Genomic DNA, 18,633 nt, shown 5'->3' on the forward strand with positions numbered 1-18,633 from the left:
ACGCTCTTCGCTAACCAGCGATGCTTTCACCTCCTTGCAGCCAGCTGTGCACTGCGCTTTATGCCATTTGCTGCTTCAGTCACCTCCTTGCCAGTCACAGTCCTTTGCAGCCCTCTTCTCTTCGCCACATCGACTGTGAACACTCCTTGCAGCCCAGCCTTCGGCCACCTCTTTGCATAGAATATATATATATATATATATATATATATATATATATATACTCTTTAAACCGCTTTGACGACTGTCAAGTCACCGCCTCTGCTGCAACGTCTCCTCTTTAGCTGCAGAGCCAGCCGCCCACTGCTTGCGTAGCCAGCCGCAGCCGCCGACAGCCACACAAATCGTTAAAAAAAAAACACTTATATATACAATAATGTTTTTGTTTTTTTTTTGTTTTTGTTTTTAAAAAAAAAATCGTTTGCAGGCTACGCCCCCTGCTGCAAGCTTTCTGCGTAAATGTTATATATATATATATATATATATATATATATATATATATATATATATATATTAAAACTGTTTTGGCCGCCTACTCTTCCTTTTTTTTGCCTCTGCCCATTAACGGCGGCCCACATCAATGCAAAGAATATATATATATATATATATATATATATATATATATATATATATACTCTTAAAACCGCCTTTGCTCTTCCTTCAACCGGCTAATCAGCAGCGGCGCACACATACATATATATATGTATCTAAATAGATATATATATATGTATATATGTCTATTTATTTATTTATTTTTCTTTGTTGCGAAGACTCCCCACAAAACTACAAAACAACAAAACGATAAAGGAAAAACAGCCGCTTCACTACTTTCTACCAACCTCTCGCAAACCTCGTCAAAGATGAAAAAACTGAAAGTACTTAAAACTGAATAATGGCGGGATTTCTCTACCGCAATGGGGTTAAAAATTTTTTCTTGCTTCTCATAAAAAAAATAAAAACACACAAGGCGCCTTTGAGATCACACACTCAATGCCCTAAACCTCAAAATAAAAAGAAATAGTGGTAGTAATGCAAGCTTCTCAACCGGTTTTGAGTCTTCTCCCCGCCAGCGGCGCCAATGGAGAGACGGAAAACTCTCTCTCTTGTAGTAAGAGGAGTACGATCCACACTAAGCTCACTCCAATGGGATTTGCATCCCTTTAGGAGCTAGGGATTCGACCCGTACCGGTGCACAAGAGCTTATCCACAAAAGGAGAGAATGCTCATGGCTACCATCACTTGACACTAGACTAAGCATACACACAAGCTCAACTTGTCCTCATTCCTACACACCCATTCATTCACAAATACAAGCAAGAGGAATACAATCACTATGCACTCAAGCAAAGAGAAAGACCTCACTCCACTCCTATCTTCCTACAAGCATGCACACATTCAAGCATCAAGCTTCCATGAAAGCTTCAAATCAATCCATGTACTCAAGAAATGAAATACTAAAAGCATGCATAAGAGTAAAATGATTAGAGAAGAGGATGAGAAAGACTCATGACATTGCTAATGATTCAATGAAGAGATTTACCTCATACAATGATGTAGATGGGGTGAGAGAAGAGTCTTCACCTCTATGGAGAAGAGGGAGAGTAGGTCTCTCAAAGGAGCTCTTACATGAACTAAGCCCAATGTGTGTAAAGCTCTCAAATGAGCCACCTTTTATACAAAAATTCTAGGACTCCCATAAGTCCCCATGTGGGATTATTATCAAACCCTCTCCCACATTCATCTACAAAGTGGAACTCTTTTCAAGAGCCCTAAGTATTGTTTTTGTTGCATCTTGGTATTGGTATTGATCCTCATTTGCAAGCAACAGTGAACACTTAAGTGAAAATCTCTCATAATACAAAGGACTCTCCCATTGTGCAATAAAGTCTTGCTCTTTCTAATCTCTTAAGCGGTTCACGTTGTAAAGTCTTGCACCCAAAAATTAAATAAATTTAATAAAATCTGTGAAGTCCACATCGTGCCGTGAACCACACCCTACCGGTTCACGTCATAAAAGGGGGTCCATCGGCAAAAAAAAAAGCCTTGTTTGGAGACTCACATCTCCTAGACCATAAATCCGATAAAATGCATTTTAGTGTCATCCAAAAGCCAACATCAAGCTCTTTGAAATTGGTCTTGAGCATCCGAGGGCAAAATCCATCATTTTGGCTTTCGACCAGTAACCTCAAAATTCACCCCAGAAATCAAGGCATAAAATAGCCCTTAAACCATTAAAAACCGCACAAAACAACTTGAAAATGATTGCAAACCATATTCGAACACCATTTTAGATAATATGGAAAAAATTCCATTCCTATTTGAAAAGTGGGATCATGGGTGAACCTATCCAAGCTATTGTCAAACCCCTCATGTGTCATATCATCGAAAATATATTTAAGAGTAATCTAAATCTATAATCTCTGACAAATTTGGCGTTAATATGCTCAAGATATGGCCAAAATTGTATTGAGAAGTTGATTCCCAAAGTGAGAGATTTTTCCCAAATTCTTTAATATTGACTTTTCGGGCTACTTTTTGAGTGTCTAAGACGAATTCATGAAAACCTCAGAGAGACAGTTATAGTACTCTAAAAATACAACTCTCTCATACATAATTTTCTAAATTCCTTTTGGAACACATTCAAAAACGGGCTGCAAAACAGGGAAAATCTTTTTGGAAAACAAAAATCATCTTGAGACCAATGATGAAAAATAGGTTTTGAGACCTCTTCTTTCATTTGGAATGCTACTGGCATGCACTTTTTTTGAAAAAAATATCTCAGAGATCATTCACGTATGTGTAACGCCTAAGCTAATTAGGGCAAACCAACACTCATTTGACCTAACAAAGAGTATGCCATGCCTCCTAAGGCTATAAACGAGCTGTAACAAAACCTAAAAAGAAAAAAGATTGTGCTCATTCATTAAAGGAGCAATTGACAACGTCTGTTCACAAGATATAGCAACGATAGAGGGATCATATGGGCTCACACCTAGACTAAACCCAACTGTTGTAATATTTGAGCCATTGATATCCATGCCGCAAATTCACCTCCCAATACCATTTTCCATGTTGACAACAAGCGTGTCATTAGGCTTTCCATCCCCTATCGCATCAATCCCTCCGAGATTTAGTCCCTTGCCTAGAACTACCACAAGTCCTAAACTTTTAGGAGGGCTAGGTACCAACCCTCTACAACCCCTAGATTCCCACACCTTGGATGTATTGATTAATCTAGGAAGGGGGGTTGCCCAAGGACTAAGTGATTCCCTACCCACATTAGCACTCACATGCGGCCTCAGTGACTCATACAAAAACACGGTTATACAGATTTCCAAAATCATGGGCAAATACAATGGTATGACTAATCCTGTTCAATTCATATAAATGTTTGAACAACGATGTGAAGCCTTTGGATATCCAAACTTCCCCACCAAATTACACACGTTGAACCTATGCTTAGTGGGAAAGGCTAGTTAATGGTTCATCACATTAATGCCAGCGCGATCAAGACAAACTTTAGAACCTTGAAAGCAACCTTTATTCATGGATTTTCAAGATAAGGTGATTGGTGGAGTGCAGCGAAAGAACTCTATTCAATTGAGCAGAAACAAAACAAAACCATTAGAGATTTTGTTATTCTTGAATAAAAATGTTGGACTCACGATGTGAGCCATGGGAGAAACTAAACGATGCTCAATTGAAGATATGTTTCATGATGGGCTTAAAGAATAACAGCTTACATAACTTGATCATTGTATCCAATCTGAAAACATTCAATCAATGTTGTAAAGAAGAATTAGATATGATATGGAGGATGATCATGATACGAGATGTTTCTCATCTAAACCAAGTGAAGCAATGGCTAAAGAAAAATTGACCATTGAATTGTCATTCCCTGAATTCTATGCAACCTTGCTTAAAAGGCTTAAACTAGAATCTCCAAGAGAGGATGAGCCCCCTTGAAACCAATCATCATTAATGCCTCTCCAATGGGTGAAATTCCTTGTGTGTTCATTGCAATTACTATGTCCATCCCAATCCCCATTGTGCGTACAAGGCACCTATCTTTCTGTAGTGCATATATTGCAAAACCTTTGGTCATGACATATTGTAACGTCCCAATTCATCTACAATTAACTCAAAACCTCCATCTCCCATGCCCCAACCAAACACAGTTCAAAGGGTCAAAACTGCTCAAGAAACTCCAAGTGATGGGTAAAATGCCTTGTGTTCATTGCAATTATGACGTCCATCCTAATCCCCATTCTGTGTACAAGGTGTCTATCTTTTTATATTGCATATATTGCAAAACTTTTGGTCATGACACACTCCAATGTCCCAATTCATCTACAATTAACTTAAAACCTCCATCTCCCATGCCCCAACCAAACATAGTTCAAAGGGTTGAAACTGCTCTAAGAAACAGTTCAATGAACACTTCAGTGTTTCTACCGTGATCAAAGAATCAAGCAATTTGTAAGGTAAAGTGTGAATTTTGATCTTTTTTCATAATTTCTCAATGTTTCTCTCTTCTCAACCCCTCTCAAGCTTGAGAAGCTTAATTGGAATGGCTTTTTAATGCTATTGAAGTTAATTGATGAATGGTAGTAAGGAAATATATAAATTTCCATTTATGCTTAATTTTAATGGTTTTTATGATTTTTGTCTTCTCTAAAATGATTATGATATTATGCCTCATTGAAAAAAGGCATTCCCCTCTCTTCTTTAGTAAATCCAACCATTCTTTATCCTAGATGAATGATTAATGGATAGAATCAAGTTTTTCATAATGTTTTTCTTAAATAAGTAGAAATTGTTTACATTAGAATGTTTTAAATACTCTTGGTGAAATTCTAGTTGATTTTAGAGAGTTAAAATTTGAAAAATGGTCAGCCATACAAAGGAGGTTATGGCGAACTTTTCTAAAATTGTGTAAAATAAGTTTTATTTATTTTATTCAAAAAGAGTAATTCACATCGTATATGTATTCTTAAAGTGTTAATTTTCATCCTAGGTATAAGAAAATACATACTAAAAATATTTTATTAAAAAAAGTGTTACTTTCTTTAGAATTAAGTTCTATGCATAGAAGGAAGTATATTGAAATTGTTATTCTGATTATAAAAGTGTGATTTTCATCATAATTGATTTTATGCATAAATTAGATGCATAAAAGAAATTCTTTTATATTAAAAGAGTGATTTTCATCAATTCAAAGAGTTATTTTCATCATAAATGATTTGTATGCATAAAAGATATTTTTTATATTAAAAGTGTGATTTTCATCATAAATGATTTTATGCATAAAAGAAATTCTTTTATATTAAAAGAGTGATTTTCATCACATAAATGATTTGTATGCATAAACATATGCATAAAAGATATTTTTTATATTAAAAGTGTGATTTTCATCATAAATGATTTTATGCATAAAAGAAATTCTTTTATATTAAAAGAGTGATTTTCATCAAATGATTTGTATGCATAAAAGATATTTTTTATATTAAAAGTGTGATTTTCATCATAAATGATTTTATGCATAAACTAGATGCATAAAAGAAATTCTTTTATATTAAAAGAGTGATTTTCATCATAAATGATTTGTATGCATAAAAGATTTTTTTTATATTAAAAGTGAGATTTTCATCAGAAATGGATTTTATGCATAAATTAGATGCATAAGAGAAATTCTTTTATTCTAAAAGTGTAACTCCTACTAAATTGGACTTATGCATGGAAAGATGCATAAAGAATTTATTTTAACCCAAAAGTTGATTTTATGCATAGAAAGATGCATAAAGAAATCTATTTTTAGTTCAAAAGAGTTATTTTTATCAATTTTGATTTTATGCATGAGAAGATGCATAAAAGATTGAGTTTTAATTCAAAAGAGTCATTCTCATTTAAAATGAATTTATGAATAGGAAGATGCTTAAAAGATTGATTTTTATTTCGAAATTTCGAAAGTGTTATTCTCCTTAAAATGAAATTCATGCATAAATAGATGCATAAAGAAATCTTATATCAAAATTAAGAATTCTCTTGTATTCTATAAATAGACATGAGGATGTGAAATGAATCAGATAGATGAAAATGAACGAAGAATGGATGGAGATGTATGAATGTGAATGTGGATGTGTGGATGTGGAAATGGATGCATGCATGTGGATGTGGATGTGGAAATGGATGTATGGATTGTATGTGGATATGGATGTATGAATGTGGATGTGGATGTGGATGTGGATGTGGATGTGGATGTATGTATGAGGATGTGGATGTATGAATGTGGATGTGAAAATGGATGTATGGATGTAGATGTGGATGTATGGATGTGGATGTGGATGTATGTAAGTATGTATGTGGATATGGATGTATGAATGAGGATGTGAAAATGGATGTATGAATGTGAATGTGGATGAATGGATGTGGGGTAACAAGCACACACAATGTAAGAAGCAGAAGTCGTACTCTCTCCATAGGATCCCACTATAGAAGTGTCTTTACCACCAAACCAAGTTCCAATTCTTCTGCGTTGATGAGAAACATGGAATGTGGAGACAGGTAAAGAGCCAAGGACTATCTCATCACAAAGGGATCCACAAAGGGCATTCATAGAATATGTCCTCAATTGCCCAAATAGTGAGTGTTTAGCCTCAAGACTAGGCAAGCGAAGGATAAGTGCCATTGGAACTACGTAGTGCAACCCCATAGGGCAAGAGATCTTGTACCCTAAAACAAAGGGTCTCACGTAACCACCTCCTTACATTCCATTGCCATGTGAAAACGTACAAGACATACTGAGGATGAAGGTCTAAATGGTAAGTGGGGTTGCAACCAACATAGCACCTAGTGGCTCAGGGCAAAACCAAGCCAATTCACATCTCAAGGATGATGACCAAATTGATGGAATCCAACAAAGTTGTCCAGAATCCAACAAAACAAATGCAATATGATGCTTCATCCACAATATTCAAAATTATTATAATCAGACCTTCAAATTCTCATCATTAACAAGTAAATCATTTGTCCATAAGTTGATTGATGACTCGGCATCTTGGACAATTGAAGACTCCTCTTCCCTTTGCGGACTATTGAGTCTTTACTAAACATCTTGAAATTCCTCTTCAGTGGGAAGGTTGGCTTCGTATAGTGACGAGCATCCTTATACATCATTGATAATATGTGAGCAAGAGTATGGTACTCACTATTCTTGACATTTGAATCCAGTAGAAGATACTTATCCACACTTGGATCGACAAAATCATCTTCTTCAAGATTCTGTGCAATGATGACGAGACAGTAGTCTCCCCTAATGTCAAACCATGCTTGAATATCTATTAAGAGTACATAATGGTGGTCACCTATTGGAAACACAAGGAGGACTGAGATGATCGGAATGTGCTTTGTTTCCTCTACCACAACAGGATCCTCGTCAAAGTAGTTTTAACAACTTGGGTGCCTTCTCTTCTGAGGGCATCAATATCAAATTACTCACTAAGTACCCTCTCCGGCCAAGTTTATCTCCTCTACAACCTCGTGAACTTCATCATCTTCTTACAGTGCAAATGTCATTACAACGCGATTCACAATGGATGTTGGCGAGTAAAACTTGATATCGCGTTGTGAGATGAACCAAAATATACATGGTCTATGTTGCTGTAGCCTTTTCGAGCTGTGAAGCTGAGTATACGATAGCTTTTATAGTGCCTTATGGGTACTAAAGTTCTAGAACCACTTTACAACAAGGATTGTACTTAATTTATGTAAAGGTTTAGGGATTTTAATATGTGTATACTCTTGGAAAATAATTTGTTCAAATGCTCCACCCTCATGTTGTTGCTTTTGGTGATGGATGTGCTCTATTTTATAAGGTCCAAGAGTAGCTATGCTATGTGTGGTAGGTGCCTAGACACTCGTTAGTTCCTAGTTTAGACATTGGTTGGTGGCCAAAAATAGATGGTAAGGAGATATCTTATGTAGAATTGGCACTCTCCTAAGTAGGATGTATGCTTAATATGGTCCCGATAAGATGATATGGTCGATTGGTCATTTTGGACCATGCCATGGGTTTGGTCGACACATGGCCGAGAGCTATGTCTATGCCAATCCTGGGCACTATATATAGATTAGTTTGGTACCCTTGTAAGCAAGACATTCTCCTTCCAGATCTAGATCTCCATCAAAGATCCTCACCCGGAGCACATCCGTGCTCCTTACCTCGACCACATGGGTGTGCAAATAGCCATTAGGTTGTAATCAAAGTTTGTAAGCAATAATTTTGTTTTCACTCCACTTTTCTACAATTTAGTGCTTTGTATTATGTTAATCCTACTTCCCCTATGATGGTTTTTTAGACACTCGTGTGTCATAACATCTACACTAATCAGTCACTAAAAGCAGAATGGCACTATAAATTAGCTAATGACCAAGCCCACAATAAGTTTTTGGGCACCCAAGTGTGAATAAGGACTCGATCTATATAACTTTTTCTCATAATCAAAGGCATAACACCCATTTGTGCCAATGGAGTCTTGCTTATCTATGTGCTTTCTTGTATACTACATGTCATACTACATGTCTTGTGTAAGAGAGAGAGAGAGAGAGAGTTGCGAGTAGTACGTATGATTCCTAATGGTGCATGTGCCTCTGGCCCTCTTGTTCATTGTGTGAGAGTGAGCAAGAGTGAGAGGAGTAAGAGCCCTTGTGGATGCACATGGAGCTTCCACTACAACAAAAGCAAGCAACAACGGTGCTTATTTGTGGTGTTTTACATTATGCCGCTAGAACTACCACTATAAGCGCCGCTATAAGTGTTTCTATAAGTGATGCTTGGGGGGCGCACGCTATAGCTATCTCTATAAGTGATGCTTGGGGGGCGCACTATTGAGAAACCCAATGTATCACGTGTGTTCAAGGGGTATTTAAAAAACCCCTTACCTGTGAATTTTTCATGAATAAAATGACCCCTTTTTCTTTATGGACTTATGAGTTTTTTTTTTCAAAATCGATTTAAAAAACCACCCTTCTGTAAATTTATTTCTCTAAATCTACCTTAAATTTTTAAATTAAAAATCTCTTCATTTGAACTCACATGGTATACTTACATATTTTTAGGTGAACCCCCCTAGAAGTGACACTATGAGTGTCACTATAAGCATCGTTGGGCATCATTTATATATAAGTGCCGCTATAAGCGTTGCTTTAAGCACCACTATAAGAGACGCCTAGTGGCGCTTATAGTGACGCTTATAGTGGCATTGGACAAATAAAATTTTAAACCCACATGGTATTCAAGATGCATTTCTTTTCCTCCCCAAAATATTTCCTCCACTCCTTTCTTTGGAGGACTGCACACCGGCTCCATCTACTCGATCAATCTACCTCTATCCCATGGATTTGTACTTCCTTCCTCTTCCTCTTCCTCTTCCACTTTCTCTATTCATGACTACATGGCTATGGTGTGACATAATGAAGGTATTCTTCTCTTATGCTTAACCCTAATGATTAATAGAGTACATAATGAGATTAGGGTTAAAGTTTAAAGTACTAACCTTCTTTTAGCTTCTTCTCCTTCTCCTCTTTGTGAGCATGCTTAATATGTGTTGGTCTTTTCTATGTCTCTTATTTTTTGTAGGTAGAGTTTATTAGATGTGTTACTAGTTAATCACTTTTTTTAATTTGATAGTTTGTAGGTCTGGCACTAATCCTCTCCTTTGGCTTGACAATAAAGAGGTAAGCGCTCTTTTTTTTACATTTGTTAATGCAATCTCTATGTTTATTTCACCCTTGTGTAGCGGGTTTAGGTTTAGCTTAATACATAACCCTTCAAGAGCATGTGGTAGTATGTTAGGATGAAGTCCCAAGTGATGTACTTCGTGGATATATTATGAGGGTGGTCATTGTAACAACATTATGCCTCTTATGAGCCTAAAGTGCCCGGCCTCCCATTGTGCAATAGAGTCTTGATCTTACTAATTCTCTTGCTAATCTCTCTCTAATGCATGCTAATGAGTGTGTGTGTGTGTGTGAAGTGAGGTGAGAGGAGGGACGAGTACATGTAGTGCAACATGGCAGTGTGACAACGCTTGTGGGAGATGCGGTGGAATTGCTTCTCAAAGAGTTGTAGAGCTTGGAGACCTCAAGGGTTATGACCTTGGCTATTGGAAAGATTCTCATGACAGTTGCGGTTCACCACGTAATCTCTCGTTGGATGTGTTTCAAGGGGGGTATGTGTTTCAAGGGGGGTATTTGAAAAATGTTATGGCTCACCCCAACCCCCCTTGAAATACATTGAAATACATCAAACGAGAGATTATGTGCTGAACCACAACTGTTGTGAGGATCTTTCCAATGGCTGAGCTCATAACCCTTAAGGTCTCCAAGCTCTGCAACTCCTTGAGAAGTAATTCCATTGCGTCTCCCGTTGAGTGTTGTCACACCGCCACGTTGCACTACATGTACTTTTCCCTCCTCTCATCTCACTTCACTCACACACACACTCACTAGCATGCATTAGAGAGAGAGAGAGAGATTAGCAAGAGCAAAAATCTATTGCATAATGGGAGAGTCCTTTGTATTATGAGAGATTTTTGCTTATATACATGGCCATAAGTATTCACACTCAGTTAAATTGTGGTCGGCTGGATGGGCACTTTACGCTCATAAGAGGTCTAATTCCATTACACTAACCACTCTCATAATATATCCATGAAGTACATCACTTGGGACTTGATCCTAGCTTACTACCACACGCTCTTGAAGTGGAAATCACTTGGGACTTCATCCTAGCTTACCACCACATGCTCTTGAAGTGGAAATCACCATAAGTATTCTCCTTAAGGACTAGTGCGGGCGCCTGTCCAAGTTGTAGATTTGGATACCATTGCTTCATATCTTGAGTGTATGACCTTTTGGTGTATCTACCTTGACACCTTGATATAAGATAATGGTAGTAGCCCAACATTTCCCCCTTCTTAATGCCGATCACGTCCTCGTGATCACGTTGAAGACCTTTGGGTAGAATTGACAAGCTTTGTTGATGGCCTTTGATGTTGAGTGATGGTCAATGGTCTTTATTCCTCTGGAAGGAATAAGAAATGCTAGTTAGTAAATGAAAAGGTTAGAAATTAGTAGAAAATCCTAATAGGGTGGGTTGGTGGGGGTTTTTACGCAAGTGATTGCATTTTTATTTGTGTGAGCTTCTTTAAAAAACAAAATATTACTCACATTATTTTGGGCAATCATAAGTAGAGCTACATGGGATTTTGTGTTAATTGGGGAACTAAGAGATGTTAATAATGGGGGGGGAGAAGAGACCTTGGAAGGATCTAGAGGAACACATAAAAAATCATCAAAATGAGATTGTGATTCTCAATTCCTCATCTGATTCATTGAAGCAACTTTTATCATTTGAAGAGATTTGTAAGATTTCTCCCTCCAGCTTTTGAGGTGTACAGGTGTAAGAACCTCCCCTTTTGATCTTATAATTATTTCCCTCTCTAAAATAAAAGAAAGATCCTGTTTTACCCTATTTTGGCCTAGAGAGAGAGAAAATGTCTAGAGGGAGGTAATTCAAAATTGAGATATTTTTGGATATAAAAATCCTCCTAGTGTTTAAAATGATTTCCCTTGAAATAGAAATTCAAAAAGAACTTTTCAATGTGCAATTGAAATTAATTAAAAATAGGTAAAAAGGACCTTATCCTGAGGGTCCAGATTTTCTAAAAATTTTGGATTAAGGTTCCAATGGACCAATAAGATTAATCCAAATGTAGGGAGGAGATAAATTAAAGAATAAAAGAAAATCTCCCAAAAATGAGTAAATACTCACATAAGATGAAGAGTTGACTAAGGATAAGGTTTATTAGTCAAAAAAGAAGAGATATTTGGAGAAAATGATGCATTTTTGACACCTCAGTGTGGGGAATTCCCCTCATGAAGGAGGTGCCTATTTCACATGTGTGGATGAGTTTTAAACTCACAAATAATGAGATATTTTTATCTCTCCTCTCTCCTGTTTCAACTCGATCCAAAAAGTAAGCTAAACTGACTTAAAAATGGTCAAATAATGAGATATTTTTATCTCTCTTCTCTCCTATTTCAACTAGATCCAAAAAGTGACCAAACTGATATGGTAAATTATAGAATCAGTTTGCTTGGTTAGAGGCTCACTTATTCCTATAAATAGAAGTCTCCCCCTTTGTAAAAGCTTAATGGTGTTTATGCACTATTACTTTGCTTCTGTCCTGAGCCATTTGACATTGAATTTCTTGATAATTCAATTGTTTTTTTGGCCTAATCCTCTCCAAGTCAATTTGGTGGGGGCCACTCTTGCTGCAAACAAGAGTAGAACCCTAAATCCCTCAAGCTAAAGGAAAGCTTACAAGCTCCATGTAAGCTTAATTATTACTTATTGTGAATTTTTAAATCTATGGTTTTCTCAAATTTTATGCTTTGTAAATGTTGAATTAAAATCTGATGCTGTGCCTTGATGGAAAGGCCACCCCCTTCTCTTCTTTATAATTCAGCCCTTCTCAATCCTAGAAAATTTGATTAAACTCTTTTCATTGTTTACTCTCTTGATTTTTAGAAAATGGAGTAGATTAGAGATATTAGAATTCAAATTGGATTAATTCAAGTCATAAATTGAATGATAAAATTGAGAAATGGTCAGCCATACAAAGGAGGTTATGGCAAAATTTTCTTAAATTTTGTGAACTAAAGTTTATTATTAGGTTATTCTAAAAGAGTAATTCCCTCCGTTTGTGCATTCTAAAAGATTTATTTTTATTTCAAAAGTGTCATTCTCATTAAAATTGAATTTATGTATAGGAAGATGCATAAAAGATTTATTTTTATTTCAAAAGTGTCATTCTCATTAAAATTGAATTTATGCATAGGAAGATGCATAAAGGATTTATTTTTATTTCAAAAGTGTTATTTTCCTTAAAATTGAATTATGCATAAATAGATGCGTAAAGAATCTTTATATAAAAAATTAGAATCCTCTTAAATTCTATGTTTAAATGATGTGAATAGAAGTAATGAGAATATGAGGTGAATAGATGTGATGAGATGTGATGGGAACTAGATAGATGAGAAGAATGGATCGAATGGATGTGGTGTGAATAGAGGTGATGAGAATATGAGGTGAATAGATGTGATGAGATAAGATGTGAATCAGATAGATGATGATTGGATGGATGGATGTGATGTGAATTAGATAGATGTGAATGAATGGATGGATGGGTGTGATGTGAATAGAGGTGATGAGATGAGAGGTAAATAGATGTGATGAGATGTGATGTGATTTAGATAGATGGGAGTGGATGGATGTCTGGATGTGATGTGAATAGAGGTGATGAGATGCAAGGTGAATAGATGTGATGAGATGTAATAGGAATTAGATAGATGAGAAGAATGGATGGATGGATGTGGTGTGAATAGAGGTGATGAGAATATGAGGTGAATCGATGTGATGAGATAAGATGTGAATCAGATAGATGATTATTGGATGGATGGATGTGATGTGAATTAGATAGATGTGAATGAATGGATGGATGGGTGTGATGTGAATAGAGGTGATGAGATGAGAGGTAAATAGATGTGATGAGATGTGATGTGAATTAGATAGATGTGAATGGATGGATGGATGTGATGTGAATAGAGGTGATGAGATGTGAGGTGAATAGATGTGAGATGTGATGTGAATCAGATAGATGGGAATGAATGAATGGATGGATGTGATGTGAATAGAGATGATGAGAATGTGAGGTGAATAGATGTGACGTGAATCAAATAGATAGGAATGAATGGATGGATGGATGTGATGTGAATAGAGGTGATGAGATGTGAGGTGAATAGATGTGATGAGATGTGATGTGAATCAGATAAATGTGAATGAATGGATGAGATGTGATGTCATGTGAATTAGAATGTAAATGAATGATATGAGATGTGAGTGAATGTGTATGTGAAGAATGGATGTGAATGTGTATGTGAAGAATGGATGTGAATGAATATGTGAAAGAATGGATAAGGATGTGTATGTGAAGAATGGATGTGAATGTGTATGAGAAGAATGGATGTGAATGAGTATGTGAAAGAATGGATGTGGATGTATGTGACAGAATGGATATATGTGTATGTGAAATAATGTGATGTGATGTAAAGAGATGAGATGTGACATGAATATATGTGGATGTGAAGTGGTAGATATGAATGTATGGATAGATGCGAGTAGTCGTACATGTGAACGATTGGATGGATGTGGATGAATGAGATGAGATGTGTATGAATGAGATATGATGTGGATAGAAGTGATGTGATATAATGAGATATGATGTGGATAGAAGTGATGTGATATAATGGTGATGAGAACAGGGATTTAATATTCACGTGATCACAATATCTTTTGTGATAATAACACGTGAACAAGTTATTCACATGTTCTCGTGTTACCATTCACAAAATAACAGGTCACTTGCCATTTGGGAACCCCTTAAAAGCTTGGCTACACATGGGAATAAGCTATTCACATGTTCTCATGTTACCATCTTCACATAATAGCAGGTCAGTGGCCACCTAAGAAGATTTTTTATGCCCGACAAAGATAATTTTTTTAGGCCCTTGTGAAAGCTTTGTGAATATAACATGTGATCACAAGATTTTTTGTGTTATTAACATGTTCACATGTTCTCGTTTACGTCAGTGAAATCCCTGGATGAGAATGGATGTGATGGATATGAATGAATGTGATGTGATGGGATGTGAATCGGGATATATGTGAATGAATGAGATGTGAGGTAAAATGAATGACGTGATGTGAGTGAATGTGATGTGGTCTGAATGGATGAGATGTGAGTGAATGTGATGTAGTCTGATGAGGATAAATTGAGGAAAGATGTGATGAGATGAAAATGATGTGATTGGAATACTTATGAGGATAAATTGAGGAAAGATGTGATGAGATGAAAATGATGTGATTGGATGAGAATATAAGGAATACTTATGAAATGGTTGTGGAATTAATTAATGTGGTTTGATGTGGAGCAATGTGGAAAGATGAGAGTTCATTATATTTTAAATGACTGTTTTATGTCAAGAATGCCGGAGAAGCATTTTGACCGTCTTGTGAATGAGGTCGTGGAGACCTAATCTAATAAAGTTGCAACAGTTGACGGAGAGTCATTGGAGGACGTCTCGCGTAGCAAGGTCGGCCGAGGTCTTAACCAGCCTCAGTTCGATTAAAATGGTGAGCTTCCGGTACGGTGGATGAGGGACTAAGGAAGCGGCCTATGAGTGAAGCGCTAGGTCACCTGCGGAAGGATCCTAGAGGGTGCTGACCATACGGTGCCTTACCAACGATACCCACACGTGCGTCGTGGAAGATATTGGAACAAGGAGTAAGAGTTGTTTTCTGAATTTGGGCATGGATCTGGTTGATTGACCTTGCTGGTCCTCAACAACGGATGAGTCCATGGCTGTTTTATATGGATCCGTTGGTTGATCTTGCTGATCTTCAACAGAGATTCCATTTTTGATATGTGAATATATTGCCGATTACTATGAGCTAGGAACTATCAAAAAGATCCCTGAGTGGATAGGTGGTGAGCGTTCTGGTTGCCAATGATGCCATAGGTACACCGATGAAGGAATGATTAGAAATAAGGATTCAACTACAGATTTTGAGGATTATGATCAGTGACACAATGGTTTCATTAAAAGATTATTTTTTAAAGATAGCTGATTTTGTGAAAAAGGCAATTTCATATTGGGTGTGTAAGTGGTGTGACTACTTTTAAGTTTACATGAATTTCCAACTAGGGGGCCTGGGAACTCCTTTCCCTGGTACCCAGGACAAAACCTAACCAAATTCTTAATTGGATCCCATCACTACAGTGGTTGGGCGGTTGGCTAACCCACGGGACTAGATGTAGGCTGATGGATCCCTAAATTGAGACTCAATTTTGTTATGGTACGATAGATGAAGTAAATCCCAGACAAAAATTGTTCTATGGAAAAGAATCAACGGCTGTGCCTCTCAATGAGGAAAAAAGAGTTGGTCTCTATGATCCAAGTGCAATCTTTTTCCTGATCTGACTATGGGACTTACGGTTCGGTCATATCTGTTCAGTTAGTTAAGGCTTTTGACTACGTTAGAGAAAAATTTATCCTGGAGGAATCGCTCGTGCTTACCGGGCAAGGGAAGTTTTTCTGGGTTTGGTTTTGGAAGAACCGATGGATTAGTCTCTTGTCCGGGTATCCGTGGGCGAGGCCTCGAGTGTGGGACCCTGCCCCACACACAAGAAGTGCTACTTCTGCTGCCTAGCACCCCTGAATTTGTTGCGCGGTGGGGATAGGGATTTTACAAAATCAGCCTTCCATGATGTCCCTTTTTGTGATAGGATTCTTGTCAAATGTTAGAGTAGGACCTTTTCCTATATGCTTCTTCCCATATGTTTTTTATGCTTTTATTTTTATTTAAGTGCTCTTATGAAGCAGGTATACATGAAGTAAATTGAGTCACATAGACTCTTATTGAGCAGCTCTTGTGTTAAAGTAGCCACTTGTTGGAGAGGCTTGAAAGAATTACATCGACTTGCGTGGCTTAGATAGATATCTTCACGAAGGATTAGATATCATTGTGTTGTGAATATTTTATATTAGTTTGGAGAGGTTTGCAATTTGAAGAAAAATTCCAGGCGATGGGTTGTATCCCAGAGGCTTTCGCCCACCATGGCCCCTTATCCAGAGATGTACCTAGAAAGTTGTCGATGGATGGTGAGGCTTTGGTGCAAATGTCCTCTACTAGTGCATGAGTATGGATATGTACTCACGGAGCACCTTTGCTACATTAACTTAGCCAAAAGAATAGTAAGCTATAAGCTTCACAAAAATGTATTGGCTAGTGAAGAGAGTTTCTTGTGATATTTTACCATTTTTAGGTAGGTAATATTGTGACTTCCTTTTTTTTTTTGCTACCACTTTGCGAGCAACAGGTTCTTGTGTCTAGTCTTCTTTGTGAGAGAATATGTTCTTATGTTTTCCACGTAGCTTCTACACTCATGCTTCTCATCCAGAGGGGTGACAAGAGCATTGTGAGTTTATCTTTAATGAACTCATAAGTCTCCGTTATTTGTAGACATGGCTATTGGTTCTTGAATTTGTGGCTCAATTGTTGTCGAGGCGATAGGTAAGGCTTTTGGTTGGTTGCCATTGGGGTTTACTGAACAAGAAAGCGCTTGTGTATGTGTTATATGCATGAGAGGGGTTGAGGGGATTTCTTGGTTTTGCGTCAGCCTCCATTCTTGTTGAACTTTAGGTGAAGCTATGAAGGTGTTGGTGAAACTTTCCTCCCTTTGTTTGATCTTGGAAACCATATGATGGGGTTACCATCATAATACCTTTGTTGTTGAAGCACGTTCACAAGCACACATCTTTGATGAACATTATGACTTAGTGGTTGATGCTTCTGGTGCTGAGATTTCTTTATTTGTGTAGGCTTAGGGAAATTTTTGATGCGCTTGGGAATCCAAGCTTTGGTATTACCTTTGTAGTACCCTTGTACTTGTAGTAAATTTTTTGGTACCCACACTTGTTGAGTTGCCAGAGTTCTTTGAGGAACTCGCATAGGCTTTTGTGGATAGTGTTGTGGAGTACTTTTATTCTTCCTTGGCCTCTGAGTGTTGCGTTGAGGAAGAGGCTTTGATGATCGAGGCACTCAAATTGGATTGGTGCCTTCGTAGTATCCTTGAGCTACAAATAACTGCTTTTCCACCCACATCTTGATACCATTAAGCTACCTTGATTTTGTTTGTCATGGTGGAGTTTTTTAGTGGATGAAGTGGAAGGTTTTGGGCCCTTCTTCACACATTGGGGTTGTTGTTGAGGTTGCGGTTTCGAGACTTATGGGAGTTGTTGTCGATGAGGCTTGAGTCTCTGGTGGAGTGGCTATTAATGATGATGCTTTTGAGCATGCAGCCATCTCCTTTGGTGAGGTTGGTAGATAAAGAGGCTTTGGTTCTTGTGCTCTTCCCTTGAGTCTCTGTTGAGAGATAGATGGTTGCGCTGTGGGGGGACTTCGTCAGGAATAGCTTTTGATTGCGAGGTTTTGGCATTGGACTTTGTTGGTGAGGATGGAGTTGAAGGGGTAGAAGCTTTATCGGAGTTGGTTTCATTGATGAAGATGGTAGGTCATGTAGAGGGGTTTTCGTGGAAGAGACTTGTAACTTTTTGCATTCCGCATCATAGAAATCCATTAGGGTTGGATCCTCTTCCATGCAGTATGGTATTGTCAACTTTGTGACATTAACAATCATGATGACCCTATTGCTAAGCAAAGCACAGTGGTGCTTGGGTAGCAATAGTCCATTTATGCCCCAAGATCAAATTTGCTTCCAACACATACTCAACCACAAAAAGCTTGAAAGTAAGGGGGTTAGTTTCAATATAAAATGTATGTTCAAAGTACCCCAAACATGGCATGTTCAAGTCTTGTCTAAATGGAATTCTATCAGGATGAGCCATGAGTGTTGGTTGATCTAACAAATCCCATAACTTGAGGATCATGAGATTGTGCTCTCACTGTGGATAAAGCTGTGCTTGGATTGTGGTGATGTTATTGAAAATTTC

The 18,633-nt window shown here is 37.4% G+C and overlaps 1 protein-coding gene across 1 annotated transcript in view; it reads right to left on the bottom strand.

The window, feature by feature from the left end:
• Nucleotides 1–249: 249 nt before the first annotated feature.
• LOC147604837 (uncharacterized) overlaps nucleotides 250–18,633 on the bottom strand; it is a 39,420-nt gene continuing 21,036 nt past the window's right edge. The window contains exon 3 of the mRNA XM_086795013.1: nucleotides 250–300. Coding sequence (XP_086651139.1) covers nucleotides 250–300 — 51 coding nt within the window. The remainder of the gene's footprint in view (nucleotides 301–18,633) is intronic.

The sequence above is a fragment of the Cibotium barometz genome, chromosome 61 (assembly GCF_041138505.1).
Source record: "Cibotium barometz isolate CiBa-2024 chromosome 61, ASM4113850v1, whole genome shotgun sequence".
NCBI lineage: Eukaryota > Viridiplantae > Streptophyta > Polypodiopsida > Cyatheales > Cibotiaceae > Cibotium > Cibotium barometz.